Below are 19762 nucleotides of genomic sequence, written 5' to 3' on the forward strand. Positions count from 1 at the left end.
TTATTATTATTAGGCTGCTAAATCTCCAGGAGGGGGAGGGGGGAGGGGGGGTCGACTGAAGGGTTAAACCGCGAGCAGGAAAACCGGAGGCGGTTTTGCGAAGATGGCGAGCGTTGCGTATGGATTTAGCGCGCCCAGAGACGGGCCTCTGCAGATTGTGGCCACGCTGAGGCCATATGTTGTCGGAGGCTAGTTAGGAGGGCCGGCGGCTCGCTAATCCCCTCAGCCGCGCAGATTTAAGAAGCTATTTTTTGCCGGTTCTTAGTCTGCGACCGGTGACTTACTGCAAAGTCTATCTGTCCCCTTTATCGTGTCGCGTTCCTCAAATTCGAACGTTTGGGCGAATAATGGAAAGGAGACGAGGGAGACGCCCGTGACCTGTGCCCCGCTCCTTTGTGCATGAACCGAACTGCCATCTAATGAGTGGACGTACCTTCCCCGTCCAACAGAAAGGAGGTGAGCAGGTGGGGGCACACTTCCTCCAACACGGAACAGAAGGAGCAGAAAGCAGCTGGCCCCTTGGAGGACAAACGGTCCAGGAATATCTCCGTCCGCTTCTGGCTGGACTCCTGCCCCAGTATTTCCTTGTACTCCCCCAGAGAGAAAACCTTGTCGTACACCAGGTGGGGCAGCACGGCGCCGACGTCCAGCTCGCTCAGCATCTTCTGCCGATGCTGCTTGAGGATCCTCGCCGCCCAGCTCTTCTTCTTCCTGGTGCACGGCCTCTTGCCGGCCCTCTGCTGCTGCCTCTTTTGCCTCCTCACAAACCAGCTCTTGGAGCCGCTGCCGAACATCTTCAGGCCGAGGAGACCCACCAGGACTTTTACCACAGCTCGGTCAGCGCAGGTCCCGAAGGGCGGGAGGCGCATCGTTCACGCCAGGGGAGCAACCATGCCGCATATTTCCTCCAGGCTCGCTTTGTTGTCGTCTGAGTGGTTCATCCGGGGCAGGAAGAGACAATCTGGACGCTGCCTGATTCCTAGCTTGGTACTTAGTGACAATAAGAAGATTAGCGGACTTTAAGTACACCAAACTGCTCTGACGGACAGACAACCTCAGCGTATCTGACGTCATTTTGTTTTGTCCTTTAGGACGAGCAGAAATCACCCACGTTTTCACCATTCAACTGCAAATATAACCTGAACTTTATCTAAAAAATTAAATCCAGTCTATGTATGCTGACTGTTGTGGATAAGGGTATTAAGGTCTTATTACTATTTATAGCCCAACTTGTAAGACACTGAAATTTATTGATTATTGTTTGGTGCAAATCTTTTTAAATAATCGGTTAAATATTTTAGCTGCTGGGGTGGATTTCTAAAGACTAGAAGGAAGTTGAAGCGAGGCAGCTAAAGAAGATTCTACGATGTGAACGATCGCTGCCTGAGCGAGGGAAGACCTGATGCTGAGAAGCTCCTGAGAAGGAGGTGGATGAGGAACGTACCTCTGTCAGCCCTGGAGCTCAGAGCAAGAATAAAAAGAAGAAGAAGAAACAGGAAGGAAAAACCAAACAGAACTGGGTTCCATCGGAGATGTGGCTCCAGACCACAGACGTTGGCTCGCTGTGTTATATTTACTGCTCTGTTCCACTGGAGCCGCTCATCGGGCCTCTGGTCAACTCAGCAAACTCTCAGGTGACTGCTGTGAATGTGACACCTGATTAAAGCAAGATTAAACCATTTTGTCATGGGCGCTGATCCGTTAGATTGCTTTCATCTCCACCGCGCTGGCTCGCTGCGAGGAGATCCATTAATACAGTATAATAGAATGGAACAAGGGCATTTAAGGGAGCTTATTGCAATGCAGAAGTTTTTTTTTCATGCAGTAGAAACCTGCATGACCTTGAATGACAAATTATCCACCTGCATTCAAAAAATCTGTTTCTCAGGGCTGCAGCTCACTGGTGGGACTGGGGAGATGTAGTGGAGTTAGATTATTGTGTTTGTAATTAGATTTATTTTTTATTGTTACATTTGACAAGCACCTGATATTTTATTTCATCCTTTTTAAATTGATTTAAACACAATTGCACGTTTCACCGGAGGGGGGCGCCATTTAACCTTTTTGCCTTGGCAATGCGTTTCCAAATAATTTAAATGTAAGAATCTTAAAGGGAATGGGATGGATATTCATTTGAGTGTGCCAATCAACAACACCTATTATTATTAGTTAAAAATAACTCTAATCATTACTACGTACAATTTTGTATTATTTTGAGTATATCTAATAAAGGATTTCATTCAACATTAATAACATTTTATTGACCAAATATCTTAAAAACAGCACCGACCTACATGCAAAGACAATACTTAATCCCTCTCCCTGAGGAAAAGCAACATTTCTACTCATCCCTTCTCTCCGCTGTGGCAGGACGGTCTGGCTTATCGCTCAAGCAACAAATCAAATTTAGGAGTTTGAGTTCGTTCAAGTGTAACTCAACTCTAAAAGCTAAAAGCACCAGAAAGAGCCAAGAGCAAATATTTGGAAAACCTCCGCTGTAGACAAACCCTTAAAAACCCTTAAAAAAACCAAGACAACAATGAAAATGCCTTTACTTTACTAAACACGCTGCTGAATATGGATTCTTGCTGATTTGAAATATTAATTATATGTTTATCGTCATCGGCTGATTGAAATTAAAATGACAAAGAACAAAGATGTGTGAAATAGACTTAATCAATAGCAAATAGGTTTATAATGTGACTTTTGGTATAAAACCTCCTAAATCCAGCTCAGACATTTGTTGTTATTTCGTCAAAATCACCTCTGGAATCTAACAACAGATGGTAGATTACAGCTATAATTACCTTCTACAACCTATAAACACAACTTTAACTACAGGATTCTGGCACTAGTGGAGGAGGATCCAGTTAAAAGTTTTCATAGTGGTGTATAAAATGAGCCTGGTCCCTCTTGTTCATCCTCTGACAAGCTTTCTCAACGTTCTTGGTCAGTCCTGGCGGTCCGCAGCTGAACACACCGATTTTACCCACCTACGGACGACAAGAAGCGAGTGACTGAAATATCCGTTTACTGACCAGGGTGACCAAGATTAGGGACGCACCTCTGGGTGGACGTCCTGCAGAGAGTTGAAGAAGGACAGAAACGGCGGTCGGCCAAAGTGGGTGACCGATCGGAGGCCGGTGAAGAGGCTGCGGTTCCACACCTTCTGGAAGCGCCGCTCACACACATACTGCAAACGGGGCAGAAAGGGAACATTGGAGACGGCAAATATGCTAGTCACACGACGTGGCGAGGACAGTGGAGATCTGACCAGCATGGTGGTGCGCAGGTCAAACTTCTCCGCCACCTGAGTGATGTAAGTGTGGACCGAGACGAGCTGCTGGGTGTCCATCTCCTCCACCTCCCTGACGATGTCCGACACCCACTCGAACTGATGCTGTGTTCGCGTCACCCAGATGAAGTAAACCTGCAAAACGTCGGTAAAAAGCTCAGAGCTCTGCAGGGGGTGAGGATGCTTTAAGGGAATCGGGGAAGTCAGGCACCTTCTTACACCTAATCTTGGACTTGGCGGAGGACTTGAAGACCAGGTCTTTTAAGATGGAGGCGAACGGCGTCACTCCGATTCCTCCTCCGACCAGAACGGACACTTCGTAGTCGTCCCACTCCTGATGTCCCTCGCCAAACGGACCATCCAAGTACAACTTTGGAGGAAACAAAGCATGTGTGATAGAGACGGCTGCAGATGGAGACATAGACATGAGTGGTGAGGCCTCCGTCCTGCCTTCGGATAGGCCCCGAGCTCCAGCACGCTTTCCTCGGCGTAGAGCTCCCGCAGCTGGCTCGTCCAGGGCCCCACCGCTCGGATGTGCAGGCTCAAGGTGTCTTCGTGAGGAGCTGACGTCAGCGTGAACGGGTGGTACTCGTCAGCGCCCAACGTCAGACATGCTATTCGGACCCACTGGCCTGAACGGTACACGAAGCCCTGCGGCCTCTTGAACTCCAGATGCGTCACACCTGCAGGTAGAGCAACCAAGCAAAGTGCACGGAACGCGACGTGACTGGGCTGGGAAAGAAGGGGTTAATTCACCATGGAGACGGTGTGAAGGAGGCAGTGATATTCTGAGGGAATTCAACCGGAAGGCAGAAGCTCAGCTCGGACCACTGGTATCTCCAGCTTCTTCCTGCTCAGGCTGATCAGCTTGTCCAACAGGAAGAGCAACGCAGGCGGGATCAAGTAGATGTGGAAGCGTGGCTCTTGGATCAGGGCGTAGCTGCCGTGGATGACCGTCTGTCGGATGGGAGCACGCTATCAACCCCCCGCCGTGCGTTCAGACTGTTCAAATGCCAGAGGGAGTACTCACGAGCGCGTACACGACCACGTAGAGGCAATGCGTGAACCAGAATCCACGGAAACTGATGCGGCGGAAATAGCGTGAGGCGAAAACGTACATGAACGCCAGCGTAAAGAGCAGCAGGATGCCTGTCAGCCCTAGAAGAAGGCGGCAGGAGAGAAAGATTTGATTCACACCATCGCTGTCTAGCGGCGTAACTCACTTCAAAAGGCCCTCATCGTTTCACGCTGGTGTTTGTTGTTGTTGTTTTGAGGTTTGATGGCACATAAACGCTGTGAAATGTCAGAATCAACAGTGAAGTTCTGCTGCGACGCTGGTTCCCTGGTCTGGTTGCAAGGATCATCATTAATTCCTGTATCCTGGATACAGTGGCGTCACTGTTCTACAACAAGAACCGAGCACCTTTACTTCTGCACGCTACCTGGGACGGTTTGGAAGAACCACCACGACCACTTCATGGGACGTTCAGACCTAAAAGAGAACACGCGGTAAAGGAGAGAACACCGTAAAGAGTAAAGAGTGGTGGACTTTTAAAAAGTACCCGTTATTTCTAAAGACTTTGGGGAAGAGGCAAGACAGGATACTGAGGTCGCTCAAGGAGAAGATGTAGATGTTGACGACGTGGGCCAACGTGTGGACGACTGTCAGGAGCAGAGAAACGGCGGTGAGCTCACGCACGCCGGCGGCCCTTCGCAGCTCTGCGGCGCCCACCTGAGAGGACGATGGCAGCCATGGCCATGAAGCGATGGAAATCGATGGCGGCGTCAAACGGAATGTATCGGTTGAGGAAGGTCTCCCGGCACAGCGTGATGAGGTTGCGACACACGGTGAGGAGCATGTAGGGAAACAGGAAGGAGACGGCGGCGGCCGAGCCGCGGGCGAGGGCGACGCCCACCACCGACGTTTCCGGGAGGCCCGTCGATTCGGCCTGGAACCCGTAGTCTGAAAGGTGCGGAGCATCAGAACAACCTCAAACTGGCAGCGGATGAACGAGGAAGCCGAGTTGTCCTCACAGTAACACCGTTCCAGGCACAAGCCGGCCGCCATCCCATAGACGAGGGCGGAGCAAACGATGTGGCGGCGGTAATTCTCCACGAAACGTTTGAAGTGCTGGATCTTCTGTCGCACCGGGCTCCTTATGTAGCGCTCTCGTCTGGGGTCCACGTACACGTTTGGCCTTCGAACACTGAGAATGAAGATTTAGTTTCAACCAGGAAGCGGAACGGAAGCGGGACGTGAGGAGGACCGACGTTTTCCGTCTGCGAATCTCTCGTCCCTCCGACGGGCCACCGCTGCAGACAGAGGAGGACGTAAGTGCTGAAATAGTCGTGGTGGTGACTGACGGGAGGTCCTCTCACCTGCTCCCCGGACAGATGAAGGACACCCTTTGGTCTCGACTGAGACGCTTCCCTCCCTGTTTCTCCATTCCTGCAAACACACGGTGGGAAACTGTAACCAAAGTGGGGAGGTTGCAGCGAATGCCTGCTTTTCCTGCCCTCCGTCGACCGCGGAAGTGTTAATTCACCAGTTTCAGGCAGTAAAACACAGAAGGAAACAGCTCAACTGTCCCCTACAGAGATCGACGGTGGAACCTTTGACATTAAGGTGAGCAAACTGCAGCTCTTTCTCGTGGTCCCGCAGGAGGAAATGGAAGTCCTCCCATGTGATTTTCTCCTTGTGGTCGAAGCCGGCGGCCGTCATCATGGCCCCGATGGCGTCCTCGGCCTGCTTCTTAGACAGCGTGCAGTTGGAGATTTCAATGAAAGACCTGCAAAAGGGCAAAATGGGCCGTGTGATTGGGACAGGCGCCAATATAAACAGGAAATGAGGATCAAACCTGAGCATCCTGGCAAATTCCCCTTTACTTAAGGAACCAGTTCCACCAATGTCATTCATGGAGAACATGAGGCTGGATTTTTCTTCAGAGGATCCTGGTTGAATATGTGATAATAATCAGCATTAGAATGCAGAACAAAACCGCTTCCATTTTGTATGAGCCGAAAATTGCCAGGAAATAAAGCTACCTTTCATAAAGATAACAATGACATCCAGGAACTCCTGGAAGGAGAGGGAGCCGTTCCCGTCCTTGTCTGCCAGTGTGAACATGGAGTCCACGAATAAAGAATCGGCTTTGAGGCCCAGCGCATCAGCAAACTCTGCGGCCGTGAGCTCACACTGCAGAACCTCTTTGGCTTTTTTCCGGGAGACGCCGCTCATGTCTCCGGCGTCACACTTGTCTATTTCCAACACCTGCAATCATGTAGACAGAGAGAGACAGACAGACAGAGAGAGAGACAGACAGACAGAGAGACAGACAGAGAGAGAGAAAGAGAGAGAGAGAGAGAGAGAGAGAGAGGGTCATTTATGCCACCATGGCATCATTAGCCACGCCAGCCTTCCCTGAGGTTACTGTAAGTCCTTCACAGATGAGCTCACCAGTAGAGACCAGTTATTAGCTCCTTTGGATGGAGGTCAGAGCCAACTCAGCCCAGCACCAACAGTTTTCTGTGGCTACGAGCGGGGCTATTGGTGACTGATACCTTGGAGAAAGCGTGTCGGATGAAAGTTTCCACTATCTGGGCCCTCTGCTCTCTGGTCAGCGCCTCCTGCAGCAGTTCCTCCTCTCGCATCTCTTTCACCCCAACGTCAGACGAACACTGGTGCAGAAGCTGGACAAACGCCGCACGTCTGGCCTCGTTGTCAAAAAAGAGCACCTTGAACATGCAGGAGAGCAGCGGGACATTCAAGGCACGTGTTTGTGCAGGAGTTGAGCAACACAATCCTCCTATTTCCTCACCAGATGGCGTTCTTTGGAGCCTTTGAGCAGCGCGGCTTTGCGGTGGCGGTTGTTGGACAGAACCACCTCCAGGTGGTCCTGGACGCCCAGGTCGAAGCAGCGAAGGACGGCCCCCGAGCGATCACAGACCTGCACCCTCTTCTCCTCGCTGACCTCCACGGTGACAGGAAGCAGAGGTTTTTGATGGCCCTGCCACTCACACGCTGCGAATCCAAATCCAACCCCCATTTGATTAGTCAAGGCTGATTTTGTATTAAACAGCACATCTCACATCCATTACACACCAGTGGTCCCCACAACTGGTTCCTCTGCTCTGCCTCCAGCTTTTCTTCTCCTCTGGAACTTCCTGTATCTGTATTTACGTTGGTACGCCACCATGTAGGCCACCGAGAAACTAACTATGGAGGGGAAAGGATTAAAAAACTCTTTAGGTTCACAGTGATGGTTCGTGCTGTGCAGAGAGGAAGCGAGAGCCGCCTCTCACCCGCAGGAAAGAGGAATAAAACCAGGATGAAAACGGTGAATCCAGCTTTGCTCCCATCAAAGTAACTCAGTTTGGTGGCGTTGGTGCAGGGATGGAGCATCGATTCCTTCAGCTGCGTCGGCTGGGGACAAGGGTCACCTGTTGCAACAGCTTCCTTTATTATTTCACTTTCAACATGTTGAGGTTGTGAATACAAGAATGTTTGTGCACCATCCTTCCAGAAGAACACGTCCTCCTGCAGATCTGCGGCTCCTGCACTCGTGACCTTGACAAGGACGCGATGGAAGGTCGTCCTGCGGATCTTCTGAATCTCCTCCTCCGTGAACAACCTGCAGAACACGAGCGTCCCGTTGTGACGACGCAACAGTTTGTTCTGAAGGTCTGTTAAAGGGGAGCGTACCCGTTCTGCCTGTTCTCGAACCAAAAACGGTCCCCGTTCCTGATCCGCTCAAACTGGTCCAGGATGATGGCTGAAAAGACCGGACCCGGGCCGCTGAGAGACTCCAGAAGTCCGCCGGGGAAGAGCTCCAGTTTTGAGATGTCACCGTTATAAAGGTCTGCAACGTCGCGTAACAACTGACGGGACGAGGACAACACAGAGTTACACTCCGACGAGGCGTCTGTCCGAAGGTTTCCTTAGGGAGTTTTACCTTTGGGTTGGAGCTGCTGAGCTCCGGGTTCAGATCCTCAAAGGTCTCCACCGGAGGCAGATCCAGAGCGTTTCTGACGTCTGCGTAGCTCCGGAGGCCAAAGTCACGTCCTCTTTGGACGGTCACGGCCACCAGATCCGTCCTGGTGAACCTCAGTGGTCCATACATGAAGTCTGGTCATCAGAGCGACAACTGATACTTAGAGTCTCCCAGACCCACAAGAACCTTTTCAAGTTTCTGAAAGAATCACCTCTCAGGTCCTCCACAACAATATTATCTTCTCTCTCTGCAATTTGGGAAGCCATGCCGAAGATCAGATCATCTAAATCGTGGCTTGTCTTCATATTGCGGCTCTGTGGGGGAGGAGGCTTAATGGAAACAGGGTCTAGACCTGCAGAAACGTGCACAAACGTGAGCGTGAACGTACCTGACGGCTCCAGAAGCTGTTGCAGAGCCGCAGAGCAGGCGACGAGCTCCCATCGGCGTTAGCGACCTCCCGGAAATGGCAGGTTTTGTTCCTGCAGGGAGGAAGACGGCAGAAGTTTTGCTCTACATGATGATGATGGGCAGCTCGAGGCCTGGGTTTCAGGTTCACCAGCTCTGCTTTTCGGATTTTCAAAATCAACTCTGGTTCTGGTTCTTTGAGCAGCGTTTGGGCTCAAGCAACATGTTAGCAAACGTAAAGTGCAGGACGCAACCGCTGCTTTACCTCATGTAAACACCAGGTGGGACCATGGTGATGCCAAATCTTATGGCGGCGGCTACAAACTCTGGGGAGATCCCAGGGTCAACAAATTTCTGATAACCTACAACAAAAAGGGGAGCAAATTTAATTATTTATTAGCGAGGAAGGCGAGGGGGTCTCAGCTTTCTTGGGGGAGCCTCGTCAGCAGGGCAGCAGTTTGCTGACAGTGCACATGTTTGTCAGGCGCCACCGACCGAAGCTGGCCCCGCCCCACCGCGGCTTGTGTGCACCAGTGCATCACCTGTTCCACTCTGGGTGGTTCTTACCTGGATAAGGAGGAAGCTCTTTGTCTCCCAGATGTGCGGGCAGCCATTCGTAGACGGCAATGTTCTGTGAGGGGGCAGGACACTTCTGATGACTGTCGACGTGGCTACTCTACAAACTGCTTTTATTTTCATTTTGTTCTTGCTGTTTGGGGCATTTTGGGCCCAACTTGTGTAACAAAGACAGTGGCGTGTTCTCCCTTAAACTGAAACCTCCAGTTTATTGCATGAAATCGGATCCACGGAGTCTTTCTGCACCCTCATTCTTTCCAGAGTGCAAATTAAAACCCAGCACCTGGGCAGCGAGGAGACGACACACACACACACACACACACACTCCTCCTGCTACCTGAAATGTGGCCACAACGGTCCTCCTCGCCTTTTGAAACAGCTCTTCGTCCGACCACCCCGGGTGTTCCCGGTGCAGTTCGGAGGCCACGTAATTGTGGTAGCGAAACCAGATAATCCCCTCTGCTGCCGTGAAGGTGTTCTCATTGGCCCAGGCGTTTCCCAACTCTGCGTGCAGGAGACGGCGCGAGTTAGACACAGGCCGGCGCCTCAAAACGGCCCCTCACACAAGCGCGTTTCAAAAAGTCGTAAAACCTCCAACCTCTTGGTCGCGCAGGTTCATTTTAGGAAGGAAGACTTGGTTGGACTGTTTTGTAAAAATCAGAAATCTGGCGTTTCTCCTGGGCTCAAATCAAAGAATTAAAGATCCAAAACAATTTATGGGTTGTCATAGGTTGGTGATGACATCATTTAAAAGAGATCATCCTGGTTTGATGAGTTGTTTTGATTTTCACATGGGATGTTACCGTGCAGTGGTGTTAAACTTGTCATTTGCCTTACAGGGAGCGAGATTTGCTGTGCTTTTAATGACAAACCTTTTACACAATAAATAAAGTCCTACATCAGACTCTCCTGACTCTCCTGACTCAGACATTTAAGCTGCAGGCTTGGGCAGAGCGGACCTGGGTGAAATAATGCGTGAAATCCTCACTGTTTTTCCATGCTTGAAAGCCAAACAGCTGTTTTGTAAGGCCTTGTGTTGTTTTAGGACCTAAGAAGAGGCTTGAAATGGCTCCTAAAATGGGTCACACCTCAGCTCAGGATCCCCACTGACTCGTGTAATGGTAAGGTGGTCAGCAAATCTCTAGACAACCTCACGAGACATTCAAACCTTCATATTCCCAGCTGTTTTTAAAAGACTTGATAAGGTACTTTAGATGTGAAGGGAATCCAGATATTGTGGTCTTTAACTTGACATCAACTGTGGTCCCAGCAGTGAACCTTGTGGAACACCAAGTCAAGATAAGAACATCTCACCATACAGGCCCTGAGGGCCATGTTCTCCTGTACAGGGGTCTGCAGCGCTCCACATGAAGGTGCGTCCCTCCGCCTGTCTCGGCATGTTCCACTCAGAGCCCGAGGCCAAAAGTCCCCCAGAGAAGCTTCTGAGGGAGTCAGACCAGGACGCAGAGGGACCGTAGATGGAGCTGCCGTCCAGCCATGCTGTCACAGAGTTGACCTTTGTGTGTTCATCCAATCCATGTAAGGAAGCAGGAACATGTGAAACACAATGTAAAGTGTGTCAACACTATCTTTTGGTCCATTTTCGATGATTAAGGGCGAGCTAAAGTACCTGGGACCGGGGGTTACTGGGATTCTGCCCAGAATCTCTGTCCGAGGGTCCCCTCTGGAAGGGCAGCAGGACCTTTCCGGTGGCGGTGGGGTCAAACACCGGGTCCCCTTTGGGGACTGGGATGTTCATGAATTCAGGTGGACACCCGGGAGTTCTTGAGTCAAACATTTCAAATGTGATGTGATAACCTGAGAAGACATTTCAGAAAAAGGTTGTTGTTCTGTCTGAAAACCACAGGCGTGTTCATAAATAAGCAATATCGAATCTATCACAAGTATTTACCAAAGAACAGAGAGAGCACGGTCTGGTTGCGTGTTGAGGCCAGACCAGAGGGCCCCCCCGCCAGCAGGCTGCTCAGTCTGCGCGGGTTCGGCATCAGCGGCTCCTGGACGGGCAGGTACACCCCGTCCCAGTAGCGCGCGGGCGTGAGCCGCACGAGGTGAGCGCCTGCGCGGGCACGGACACGGAATAACCAGGTTAGCTGACAGAATGACGTGGATGTGCTCCCGCAAATGTTCTTTTTGAGGCGTGCGACCACCGACCTGCAGCTCCCCTCCGGGCAGAGGCCAAACTGTTGTACCAGCCGTCGAAGCGCGGGACCTCCCAGGCCACCTCGCAGCGGGAGCCTGCGGGACATGAGGCGGAGTTCAGACAGGCTCTCACGGCCCACCTGTGCTTTAAACCAGGTAAGTGGCCCCGCAAACGAAGCGCGACTGCGGCCGACTCACACTGGCTGACAGCGAGCAGCAGAGCGCAGATGCTCCAGAGCCATTTACGCAGATCCATCGATGCGTGAGGGGTTTCCCTCAGTCGGCTCCCGCAAAGCAAAGCGAGCGGACAAACCTGTGTGAGGATAAAATAATCTGCTTTGTCAGGTTTACAGGAAAAGATGAGTCTTACCTGGAGAGAGTGAAGGGCAGCAGCACCAGTGCAGGAACATCAGTCAGGAAGGCACATATGTCGAACATCTTCCTCCTCCTCCTCCTCCTCCTCCTCCTCCCACAGTGACACACAGAGGGTATAAAAGTCCAGGCTGCCCTTCATTTCTCACTGTCTGTCTCTTCAGGTAACACTGTGGTCAGGTCCTGTGGGGAAGTCTCCCAGATACACAGAACGGCCACTGATGCATCTTCAAACATCTCTTTTAGGAAGAAGAGCTGCTGAGGATCCTGCGAACACACTGCCTGGTCTCACCTGGAGCCACGATGACTCTCTATGATGACATTTACCCCTTCTATCCTCTGCAAAGGACTTCCTTTACCTTCAGTGGCCGCTTGCTCACCATCGCCCTGGTCTTCCTTGTGCTGGCAGCGAGTCTCCTCCTCATCCTGCCTGGGATCCGAGGGAAGTCGGTGGGTGGATTTCTCCGTTAACCTTGGAAGTAGCTCTGTAACTCTGACTCTTCCTCCCTCCCCTCCTGTCAGAGGCTGCTCTGGCTGTTCAGAATAGTTCTCAGCTTCTTCGTTGGTGCGGTGATAGTGGGTGAGTTGGGAATCCTGGTGTTTGCATCACACCCGTGTCCCTGTCCTGCTCCAGGCATCTGTCCTTTGTCTGCAGCCCTCAACTTCACGTGCGACTGGGCTGAGGCCCGGATGACCACGACGGCCACCTACAAGTCCTTCAGCAGCGCAGTGGTCAACGCTGAGATCGGCGTGCACGTGGGGCTGTACGGTATCAACGTTACACTGAAAGGTGAGGCGCTGTTGCTGCGCCTTCTAACTGCGGCTTAAGATTTCCTTCTATTTTGCATCCATTCACCCTTCAACGTCCTTTCCTTTGAAGGGGCCCCCGTTCTGCAGTTCAACGAGACCATCGACTACAATGAGATGTTCACCTGGCGCGGCACCATTGAGGAAGAGTATGAGGAAGCTCTGGAGAAAGGTTTACCCAACCCCATCCTCTATATTGCTGAGAAATTCACCAGTGGCAGCACGTGCGGCCTGGTCTCCCAGTACAGACTCTCTGGGCGATACGCCTCCGCAACCCTCTGGTACACACATATTCTATCCCGATAATAATAATAATCCACAGAGACGCTGAACTTAAACGGCCCTCACAGGGCTGCGTTCTGTTGCTGGTTGCTCGCCAACGTCCTCCTCAGCATGCCGGTGGTCCTGTATGCAGGATACATGATGCTGGCCACGGCCACCTTCGTCTTCTCCTCTGTGGCCTCCTTCTCTACCGTCATGGACGCACCGATCTGTGTTTTCCACATAGGAGGCGACTCCTTTCACACCCGGTACAGCCACTCTTTCTGGCTGGCTCAGGCTACCGGTAAGGTGACACTAATTTTGATTTTTATTGTTATACTGACCAGCTAATTTACTATTCTGATAATTATCTTCATTTCTTTTAATCATTTACTAAAACCACCCTGTAAAAACCCAAGTTAGCGACATATTATTGCATTTTTACAACCATTTAGTCCAACACATGCGCAGCCAAACCTGCTCATCACAACAATAAATGGTTGTGCGGACTGTTTTCTACCCGTTCTCAGGACTGCTCTGCGCCCTCATCGGGCTCTTGGTGCTGATACTCAACTGTGTGATGCCAGAGAAGATGAGGGAGGCGTTCAGCATCGGCGGCTTGGAGGAGGAGGATGGCGAGGGCTACCTGAGCTCGCTCCTCCTGGATGGCGTGACGACCTCTCTGACAGGCAGGGAGGTAAGCTGGGGATACCTGGGATGTCAGTGATGTACAGCGAATTCATTTACACCTTAACTTCCTTTTTTTGTGTGTTTAGGAACAAACATGATGGCCGATTCCCTCTCAGAGGCTTTCTTCCAGCCTCTACATGAAGATCATTTTGCTAAATGTTTTTCTTCTGCCTGTTTTTGACTGGAAATAAATGTATTTGTAAAGACTCCAGCTCACCGCCATCACAAAAATGGACTAAACTACGCGATCAATTCGTTTTCCTGAGGTCTTCGATCCGACAGTCCAGGTTGCACTTCCACCAAATCACAGAGGAAACATTCAAACCAGACTCGAGTTGCGATTATATTGTTAATGTGTCGTAACGTTACATTCATTTGAATATCTTTGATACATTCTTGCATTGGGCGCTCTGGCAACGGTGGCAATCGCCTCATACTGCATGATTCCGAGAAAGAAGATGAGTCTTTGGCCTTCAGCATCATTTAACGCAGCATAATCTCCAGCTATGGTAGCAGATTAGCGTGGAAAACCGAGAATGAATCCCCGTTCAGCGTTTTTAATATATAACATGCATATACTGTAGTAGCAATATGGCCTTCCAACCCCGTCCTTGAGCTTTTACACTTTGTAAAAATGACCAAATAAAAATAAATGTACTCATTTATCTCTCCATAGGAAAATAAGTGTGACCTCAAAGCTGCGTCTCTTTAACACTGGAAAGTCGCGTCCAGTACCGCAGACGGAGTATTCGCATCGTTAAGGCCTTTATGACAACGCAAAAACCTGAAAGTGAGAACCGGATGCTCCTTCAGGTGCTGTGACGGGAGGCAGACAAAAATAAAATGATAGAAAAATAAATTATCCTGGTGCCACTGAGCAGAACCACGCGGGGCCTCTATATGTAGAGCGGCGTCTCCTGTCCTGTCAGGAGTCGGAACATCACCGCGGGCATCGTCTTCATGTTGATCTGGAGGGGAGGCAGAGATGAGAGGCTCATTCCTAATCACATCATCTCAATCCAGGACTAATTCAATCCCTAATGCATCACCGGGGGGGCTCAAGATACTGTGGAACCCTTTCAGGGAAAAGGAAATTAATTAGCTTCAATAAATCCTTAATTTCGGGTTTTTAACCATGTCAGCCTTCAGAGTCATTGATGATGATGTAGCGTGCGTCCAATGACCAGGAGGCTGCGTGTTACTGCGGTTCAGCTTACCTCACCCACGGAGACCGACAGCGTTTGGACAATCTTCTCGTGCGCCATGGCAACGACACTCTGGCCGTTAATCTCAATGATCCTGTGGCCAACGCGGACGCCGCCACGCTCGGCTATGCCGCCTCGCATCAGGCTGCAGATCTGAGGGGGGAGGAGAGGCCTTTTAGACGGGCCAGGGGGGGCGGCAGGGCGGCGGCCGCCCTCTCGCTCTGGATGGCGCTCCACACTCACAATGCCGTTCTGCACGCTGAAACCCAGCTGGAACTTGAAATCGGGTCTCTTGATGAGGACGGTGGTGACGGGGGGGCAGCTCACAATGCTGAGTTTGACCTTCACCTGATTCTTCAAACCCTGGACCACAAACAACAACAACCACGGCTGACACGCTGGTTGGGGGGGAAGATTTCCTTCTGTGAGTCTGGAATAGATCACCCTAGGCAACCAGGAGAAGGATCCAGGTCCCACGTAAACACTCGAGGACACCTGGTTCTGCTCCTCGTTGCCTGGAGACTCCTGATATGACCCATACCTTGATGATGCCCTGGCAGGTTGCGAGCGGCAGCCCCACCAGACTGGTGTCGTTGATGGACATTATCTGGTCGCCGACGCTGAGTTTCCCAGAGCGAGCTGCAGGGCCGCTGTTCAGCATCCCGGCCAGTATGACGGTGGGCAGGATGGAGCCCCAGCCGGACTCCACGATCACCACACCGAGGCTCTCCCCCTTCTGCTTCTCCACATACACCTACAGCATGAAGAATATTCACCGGTGATACGCAAAGAAACGGCGCTTTTCAGGGGACGCGACGCTCTCCGTCACGTTTCATCTGCAGCCAAATGGACAAACAAGCGAACCTCTTTACAGTTGTCTGAGTTTGAGAAATGGACAAGGTCGTCATGGTACATTTCCTGGGAGTTGATGATGTCACTGTATTGTTTCTGGCTCAGTTCTGTTGGGTTGATGCCATTGGCTCGCAGGAATTCTCTGTAGGCCACGCTAAAGGCCTGACCAATGGACTGTGCGATGAGCTGTGCCTGGGGGAAGGAGAAGAGGAACGCCATGAGACAAAGACTGCAGGAAGAACATGGTCGAGAGAAGGTGAAACACAAAGTCAAAGACGAATGCTCACATCCTCGGACTCAAACACGTAGCAGATCATGGTGTGCTGGCCTGTGGCCTCACTGGCAGAGTCAGGACATTCAGGAAAATCCTCCGGTGAGGCCTCGGGCGCGTGTCGGCGAGCCATCAGAACCACGATGCTACCAATGTCAGCAATATAGGAGATGGTACGCAAGGTACTGTCCATCATGGTCTCCTGTGTGTGGAGCAGAAACAGGAATCAGGCAGTTCTCAGACATAACTCACGTTTGTTTGAGGAGTTGCTGACCTGCGTGTCGGCGTTCAGCACTTTGACGGCTTTCGTCGAGATGAAAAGGTCCACTTCAGTCATTATTTGAGAATCTTCATCTTGGCTCTTTGAAATTAAAGTCAAAAAACTTTTATATAGCACTTTTGACATTGTGATACTTTCGTGTCAGTGATGGAAGCTGCGGTTCTTCATCAGAGCAAGGGCAAGAGCGCGCAGCAGCGCCGCCGTGTGGTGAGATGGCGGTAGTGCAGCAGGGCTAAACTGCCTTACAACTTGCTTTGAAAATCTAAAAAAAAAGACTATTTCTCCTTTAGTTCCATGGCTAAGACAATTTGCTTGATGGTGGGAAAATCAGCCTCTGATCCTAAAAATGCATTCGTACCTTTCTGAAACACACTAAATTCTGCAACCTTTGGCAGCTACGGATCCTTGGGAAGCACATCAGTAGATGTTAAGAGAGGCAGGTTACCTTGATTTGGCTGACAGCTTCCTGGGCCTGGGACATGCGGACAGACTTGGACGGATTTTTATCGGACAAGACCTGAGTGCAGCCAAGGTAGTTAGCGGCAAAGATGATCCCATCTATAAGGTCTTCTGGCTCACAGGGACCTGGGACTTTCCAGCAGAGTAAACGGCTCTTATTAATAACAGCACAAACGATGGCTCGAGAATAGCGTGGGATAATTACCGTCTTCGAAGCTCGGGAAGGCAGCAGCTTGCTGTGTCTCCTTAAACAACAAGATGTTGATAGTTTAGAGCGGATCGACACGCTGTATACGCACACATGCAGCTGAAGAGAAGTTAACCTTGAGTGCATCAGCCTCCTCTGCAGGAACGATCTCCGGATTCTGCTCGGGTGGACGCTCGGCACTGCACTTTTCCTCCTGCTGTGCACAATATACACATGTTGTTGACATGTGGGCTAACAAGGCCGAGGCGACCGTCCGTCTCTGCTCTGCTGGTTACCTGCTGGACCTTTTCCGGCTCTTTCTGTGCATCTTCTCGTGGCTCCTCCTGCCGTTCCGGGACGTGCTGATGAGACTGGGCTGCTCTGACAACCCTGGGGTCACTGTCCGGGCTGGCAGCAGATGAGGGCGTGGGTTCGGGCACAGGAGGCATCTCTCCATGTTGCTGAGCCTTCTGGGTGTTGGCAGGCGAGGGACCACGGCGAGGAGACGGGGGAGGATGCTGCTTGCTGGATCTGGCTTTGCTCCGCACTGAGCCTCTTCTCGAGTCCTTTGAAGAGGTCTTGGGACGCTGATCAGCACTGCAGGTTGTGGATCCTTTGACAGTAGAGGCGACGCGCTCCGTGTCCTCCCCTGTCCCCCTCCTCCCGCGTCCTTTCCCGGGTCTCTCCTTGGAATCCACATGAGATAACTCCCGCTTCTTACACCCTCCTGGGAGATTCTTCTTCCTCGTGACTCGAGGATCATCGCCTCTTTTTCTGATTCTGTCTTTCTCATTGTCCTGACAAAGGCGAGTCTTTGTGAGAGTCTCCGTCTCCTCTAAATCCTCTATAAACCTGGCCCCATCCAGGACTTCCTCTATCTCGTCTCCATCACTGAAGAGGAACCTGTTCTCGTGGCCCTTTGCCACGCCCCTCTGGGCTTCATCCCGTGCAGGAGCACAATAGGGCCTAAAGGAATGGCTTCCCTTGTGAGGCTTGACCCCCGATTGTAATCCTTTGAATGTCTCTGTGCTGGGTCGAGATCTGGGAGCGAGCCGGTCCACAGCGCGGCTGCCCTCCTTAATATCATCGCCCGCCGTGTGCTTTCCGTATCCTCCGTCCTCAGGGCAGACCGGCTTGTAGAACCTCGCGTCCCCGACGGCCTCTCTGTTTAAATGCAGCACCTCATCACAGTCCTGCTCCACGTCGGAGCCCACGTTGTCGTATTCAGAGCAGGTGTCCTCCATGTCTTGAGGATTTGGCTCACGAGTCATGTAAAACTGGTGTGCAGGCACGGGGGGAGTCAGGTGGTCGTTATCACCATTAATCAAGGCGCACGGCGTCTGCTCTGATGCCTCGCCCACCAAACGCCGCTGATCTTCTTCGCTCTGCGTGCTAACCCCCGAACCGGAAGGCAGCGCAGGGCTGGTAGCCAAAATGTCAGAGATGGCAGCTGCTCTCTTTCCATGAGCCATAGCTGTCCTTTAAACCCTCAACTCTGAAAATGGATACACTGAAGTTAAAGGTTTGCATTATTTAAATGGGGGAAAAAGATTAAAACACAGATATTCCCACAACTAAACCGTAAACTGAGACTGAAACAAGCCTACATTAGCACAATCAAATGTGAAGACCTATAAAGAGCTAATCTGTTAAATTGTGAAGTCGTCATTAGCAACGTGTGCCTGCTGCAGGTATCAGAGGTCAGGTAGGTACCAGATTTATGATCCATGTCTCGCTGGCCTCTGACGACGCACTTTGGGGAAGAGCACATCATTCTTCTGACGTCCCGCTACAACAATTGTCCTTGTCAAGACAGATAACACATCATTCCACAGCTCATTAAGGATGCAAAAACAGCGCATTTCGTGTTTTGTAGCTGCCAAATGACTGAAAACTTAAACACGTCCGTCTGTAGTTTCTCTCAACACCTAAACTACCTCAGAGGTCACTGAAATTTAAGTCAAATAAAATCTGAAACAGAACACGAGTGTTTATCTCTGACAGAAATGCCCAAAGAAAAATGTGTGCAACTTGGAGACGTGGCAGTGTGTTGTTGTTTTAGAGCTGTTCCATCTCCCTCGGTGCTCGCTGACATCCCAGCCTCATTTTAACAGGAACTCCTGAATATGTGAACTAATCCCGGCAGCTCACGGCGTTGATCAGATAGTAATGCATGAGATTATGGGATTAATCTCCTCTATTACACTGCAGGCCTAATCATGCTCTCCATGGTGCTGAAATGGCAATTATTGGAGAAAAATAAAAAAGGTGTATCACAGGCGCGCACGGTGTCGTTGCGCACACCTCGCCCTGCCCTTGGTGATTTGCAGGTTCTGATTCGGGCTACGACGAACTTTTGCCGCATTTGCAGATGTTTGATCCGGTTCCACGCAGGCGGACTTCGCAGTCACATGCTATCCACATACATTCGGATGTAGTTATGGAGCGCGCACACGCCGCCATGGCGATGGAGCTGACTCCCACACAGGCACACACGTACGCAATCATGCACACACGCACAGACACGCGTGCTTTCCACAACAGGAGACGATCCGGCGGCTGAGATTCACATCGACCTTGATTGACACCCGGTTTGGGGGCTGATGCATCAGAGGACCTTCAGCGTCGTCGTCCATTGTCGGAATCCGCAGAGGCCCTCGCGCATTTAAACACCTTTTATCCACATTGGTAATAGTTGATTCCATGTGGTACTTACCGACAGCGGCCTTTTCGGTGGTCTTCCCGCTAAAATGCCTGTGTGCATGGGCGATTGTGCTCCGGAATGGTGATTTTTGAATAAAAGCCGCACAGCAGCCCTGGAACCTGTGTAGAACATACGCTCCCTATTATCATGTGCTCGCAGTGCTCAAACCCACGTACACGGAATCAGAGTGAGCGGCACCGTCAGATACAAAATCAAATACACACATAGTCCGTTTATCTTATTTAGA

General features: G+C 51.0%; 4 protein-coding genes across 16 annotated transcripts in view; 1 reads left to right on the top strand and 3 right to left on the bottom strand.

The window, feature by feature from the left end:
* The window catches only part of tjp1b (tight junction protein 1b), a 37471-nt gene extending 36272 nt beyond the window's left edge, over positions 1-1199 (bottom strand). For 4 of the 7 annotated variants that reach the window (XM_057051264.1, XM_057051266.1, XM_057051265.1 and 1 more), the window contains exon 1: positions 434-1199. In XM_057051264.1, the coding sequence (XP_056907244.1) occupies positions 434-869 (436 nt within the window). In that variant the 5' untranslated portion in view covers positions 870-1199. The remainder of the gene's footprint in view (positions 1-433) is intronic. The other 3 variants (XM_057051274.1, XM_057051268.1, XM_057051267.1) reach the window with 1 other exon arrangement.
* Positions 1200-2234: 1035 nt separating this feature from the next.
* On the bottom strand, positions 2235-11847 carry duox (dual oxidase). Its single transcript, XM_057051310.1, has 32 exons — positions 11440-11847; positions 11180-11344; positions 10898-11085; positions 10582-10783; positions 9605-9771; positions 9259-9322; positions 8957-9053; positions 8675-8765; positions 8498-8600; positions 8248-8420; positions 7998-8173; positions 7808-7926; positions 7598-7735; positions 7398-7511; positions 7114-7316; positions 6857-7030; positions 6341-6566; positions 6154-6247; positions 5909-6084; positions 5675-5744; positions 5567-5608; positions 5330-5502; positions 5028-5258; positions 4858-4957; positions 4738-4787; positions 4326-4453; positions 4099-4252; positions 3746-3978; positions 3507-3665; positions 3275-3430; positions 3065-3193; positions 2235-2993 (listed from the first exon to the last, which is right to left on the bottom strand). The coding sequence occupies exons 1-32, from the start codon at positions 11681-11683 to the stop codon at positions 2871-2873; spliced, it is 4662 nt and encodes a 1553-aa protein (XP_056907290.1). The 5' UTR covers positions 11684-11847; the 3' UTR covers positions 2235-2870.
* Positions 10989-13764, top strand: duox2 (dual oxidase 2). Of its 2 annotated transcripts, none has more exons than XM_057051309.1 (9): positions 10989-11583; positions 11773-11963; positions 12046-12249; positions 12322-12379; positions 12455-12589; positions 12680-12887; positions 12957-13171; positions 13398-13564; positions 13644-13764. In XM_057051309.1, exons 3-9 carry the CDS (start codon positions 12103-12105, stop codon positions 13653-13655), a joined length of 942 nt encoding a protein of 313 aa, XP_056907289.1. In that variant the 5' UTR covers positions 10989-11583; positions 11773-11963; positions 12046-12102; the 3' UTR covers positions 13656-13764. The 2 variants fall into 2 exon arrangements, with proteins under 2 accessions (XP_056907289.1, XP_056907288.1); XM_057051308.1 differs by having other exon boundaries at positions 13022-13171.
* Positions 13765-13887: 123 nt separating this feature from the next.
* Positions 13888-19710, bottom strand: apba2a (amyloid beta (A4) precursor protein-binding, family A, member 2a). Of its 6 annotated transcripts, none has more exons than XM_057051293.1 (13): positions 19528-19710; positions 18525-18614; positions 17108-18306; positions 16948-17025; positions 16830-16869; positions 16611-16750; positions 16160-16246; positions 15902-16087; positions 15627-15806; positions 15304-15516; positions 15006-15125; positions 14775-14915; positions 13888-14525 (listed from the first exon to the last, which is right to left on the bottom strand). In XM_057051293.1, exons 3-13 carry the CDS (start codon positions 18281-18283, stop codon positions 14454-14456), a joined length of 2433 nt encoding a protein of 810 aa, XP_056907273.1. In that variant the 5' UTR covers positions 18284-18306; positions 18525-18614; positions 19528-19710; the 3' UTR covers positions 13888-14453. The 6 variants fall into 6 exon arrangements, with proteins under 6 accessions (XP_056907273.1, XP_056907271.1, XP_056907272.1 ...); XM_057051291.1 differs by having other exon boundaries at positions 16611-16756; XM_057051292.1 differs by having other exon boundaries at positions 16948-17028; positions 19528-19709.
* Between the last annotated feature and the right edge of the window lie 52 nt (positions 19711-19762).

The sequence above is a fragment of the Takifugu flavidus genome, chromosome 13, assembly GCF_003711565.1.
Source record: "Takifugu flavidus isolate HTHZ2018 chromosome 13, ASM371156v2, whole genome shotgun sequence".
NCBI classification, from domain to species: domain Eukaryota; kingdom Metazoa; phylum Chordata; class Actinopteri; order Tetraodontiformes; family Tetraodontidae; genus Takifugu; species Takifugu flavidus.

Coding starts and splice junctions, on each gene's coding strand:
- duox (XM_057051310.1), bottom strand. CDS start 11,683: ATGGATCTGCGTAAATGGCTCTGGAGCATCTGCGCTCTGCTGCTCGCT. Junction 7,927..7,997: donor TTCGAGAACAGGCAGAACGG/GTACGCTCCCCT, acceptor CGTGTTCTGCAG/GTTGTTCACGGAGGAGGAGA. Junction 4,454..4,737: donor GTTCTTCCAAACCGTCCCAG/GTAGCGTGCAGA, acceptor GCCTTCTTCTAG/GGCTGACAGGCATCCTGCTG.
- duox2 (XM_057051308.1), top strand. CDS start 12,103: ATGACTCTCTATGATGACATTTACCCCTTCTATCCTCTGCAAAGGACT. Junction 12,380..12,454: donor CGTTGGTGCGGTGATAGTGG/GTGAGTTGGGAA, acceptor CTTTGTCTGCAG/CCCTCAACTTCACGTGCGAC. Junction 13,172..13,397: donor CTGGCTGGCTCAGGCTACCG/GTAAGGTGACAC, acceptor ACCCGTTCTCAG/GACTGCTCTGCGCCCTCATC.
- apba2a (XM_057051290.1), bottom strand. CDS start 18,283: ATGGCTCATGGAAAGAGAGCAGCTGCCATCTCTGACATTTTGGCTACC. Junction 14,916..15,005: donor TCAGCGTGCAGAACGGCATT/GTGAGTGTGGAG, acceptor CTCCCCCCTCAG/ATCTGCAGCCTGATGCGAGG. Junction 14,526..14,774: donor TGTCGGTCTCCGTGGGTGAG/GTAAGCTGAACC, acceptor CCTCCCCTCCAG/ATCAACATGAAGACGATGCC.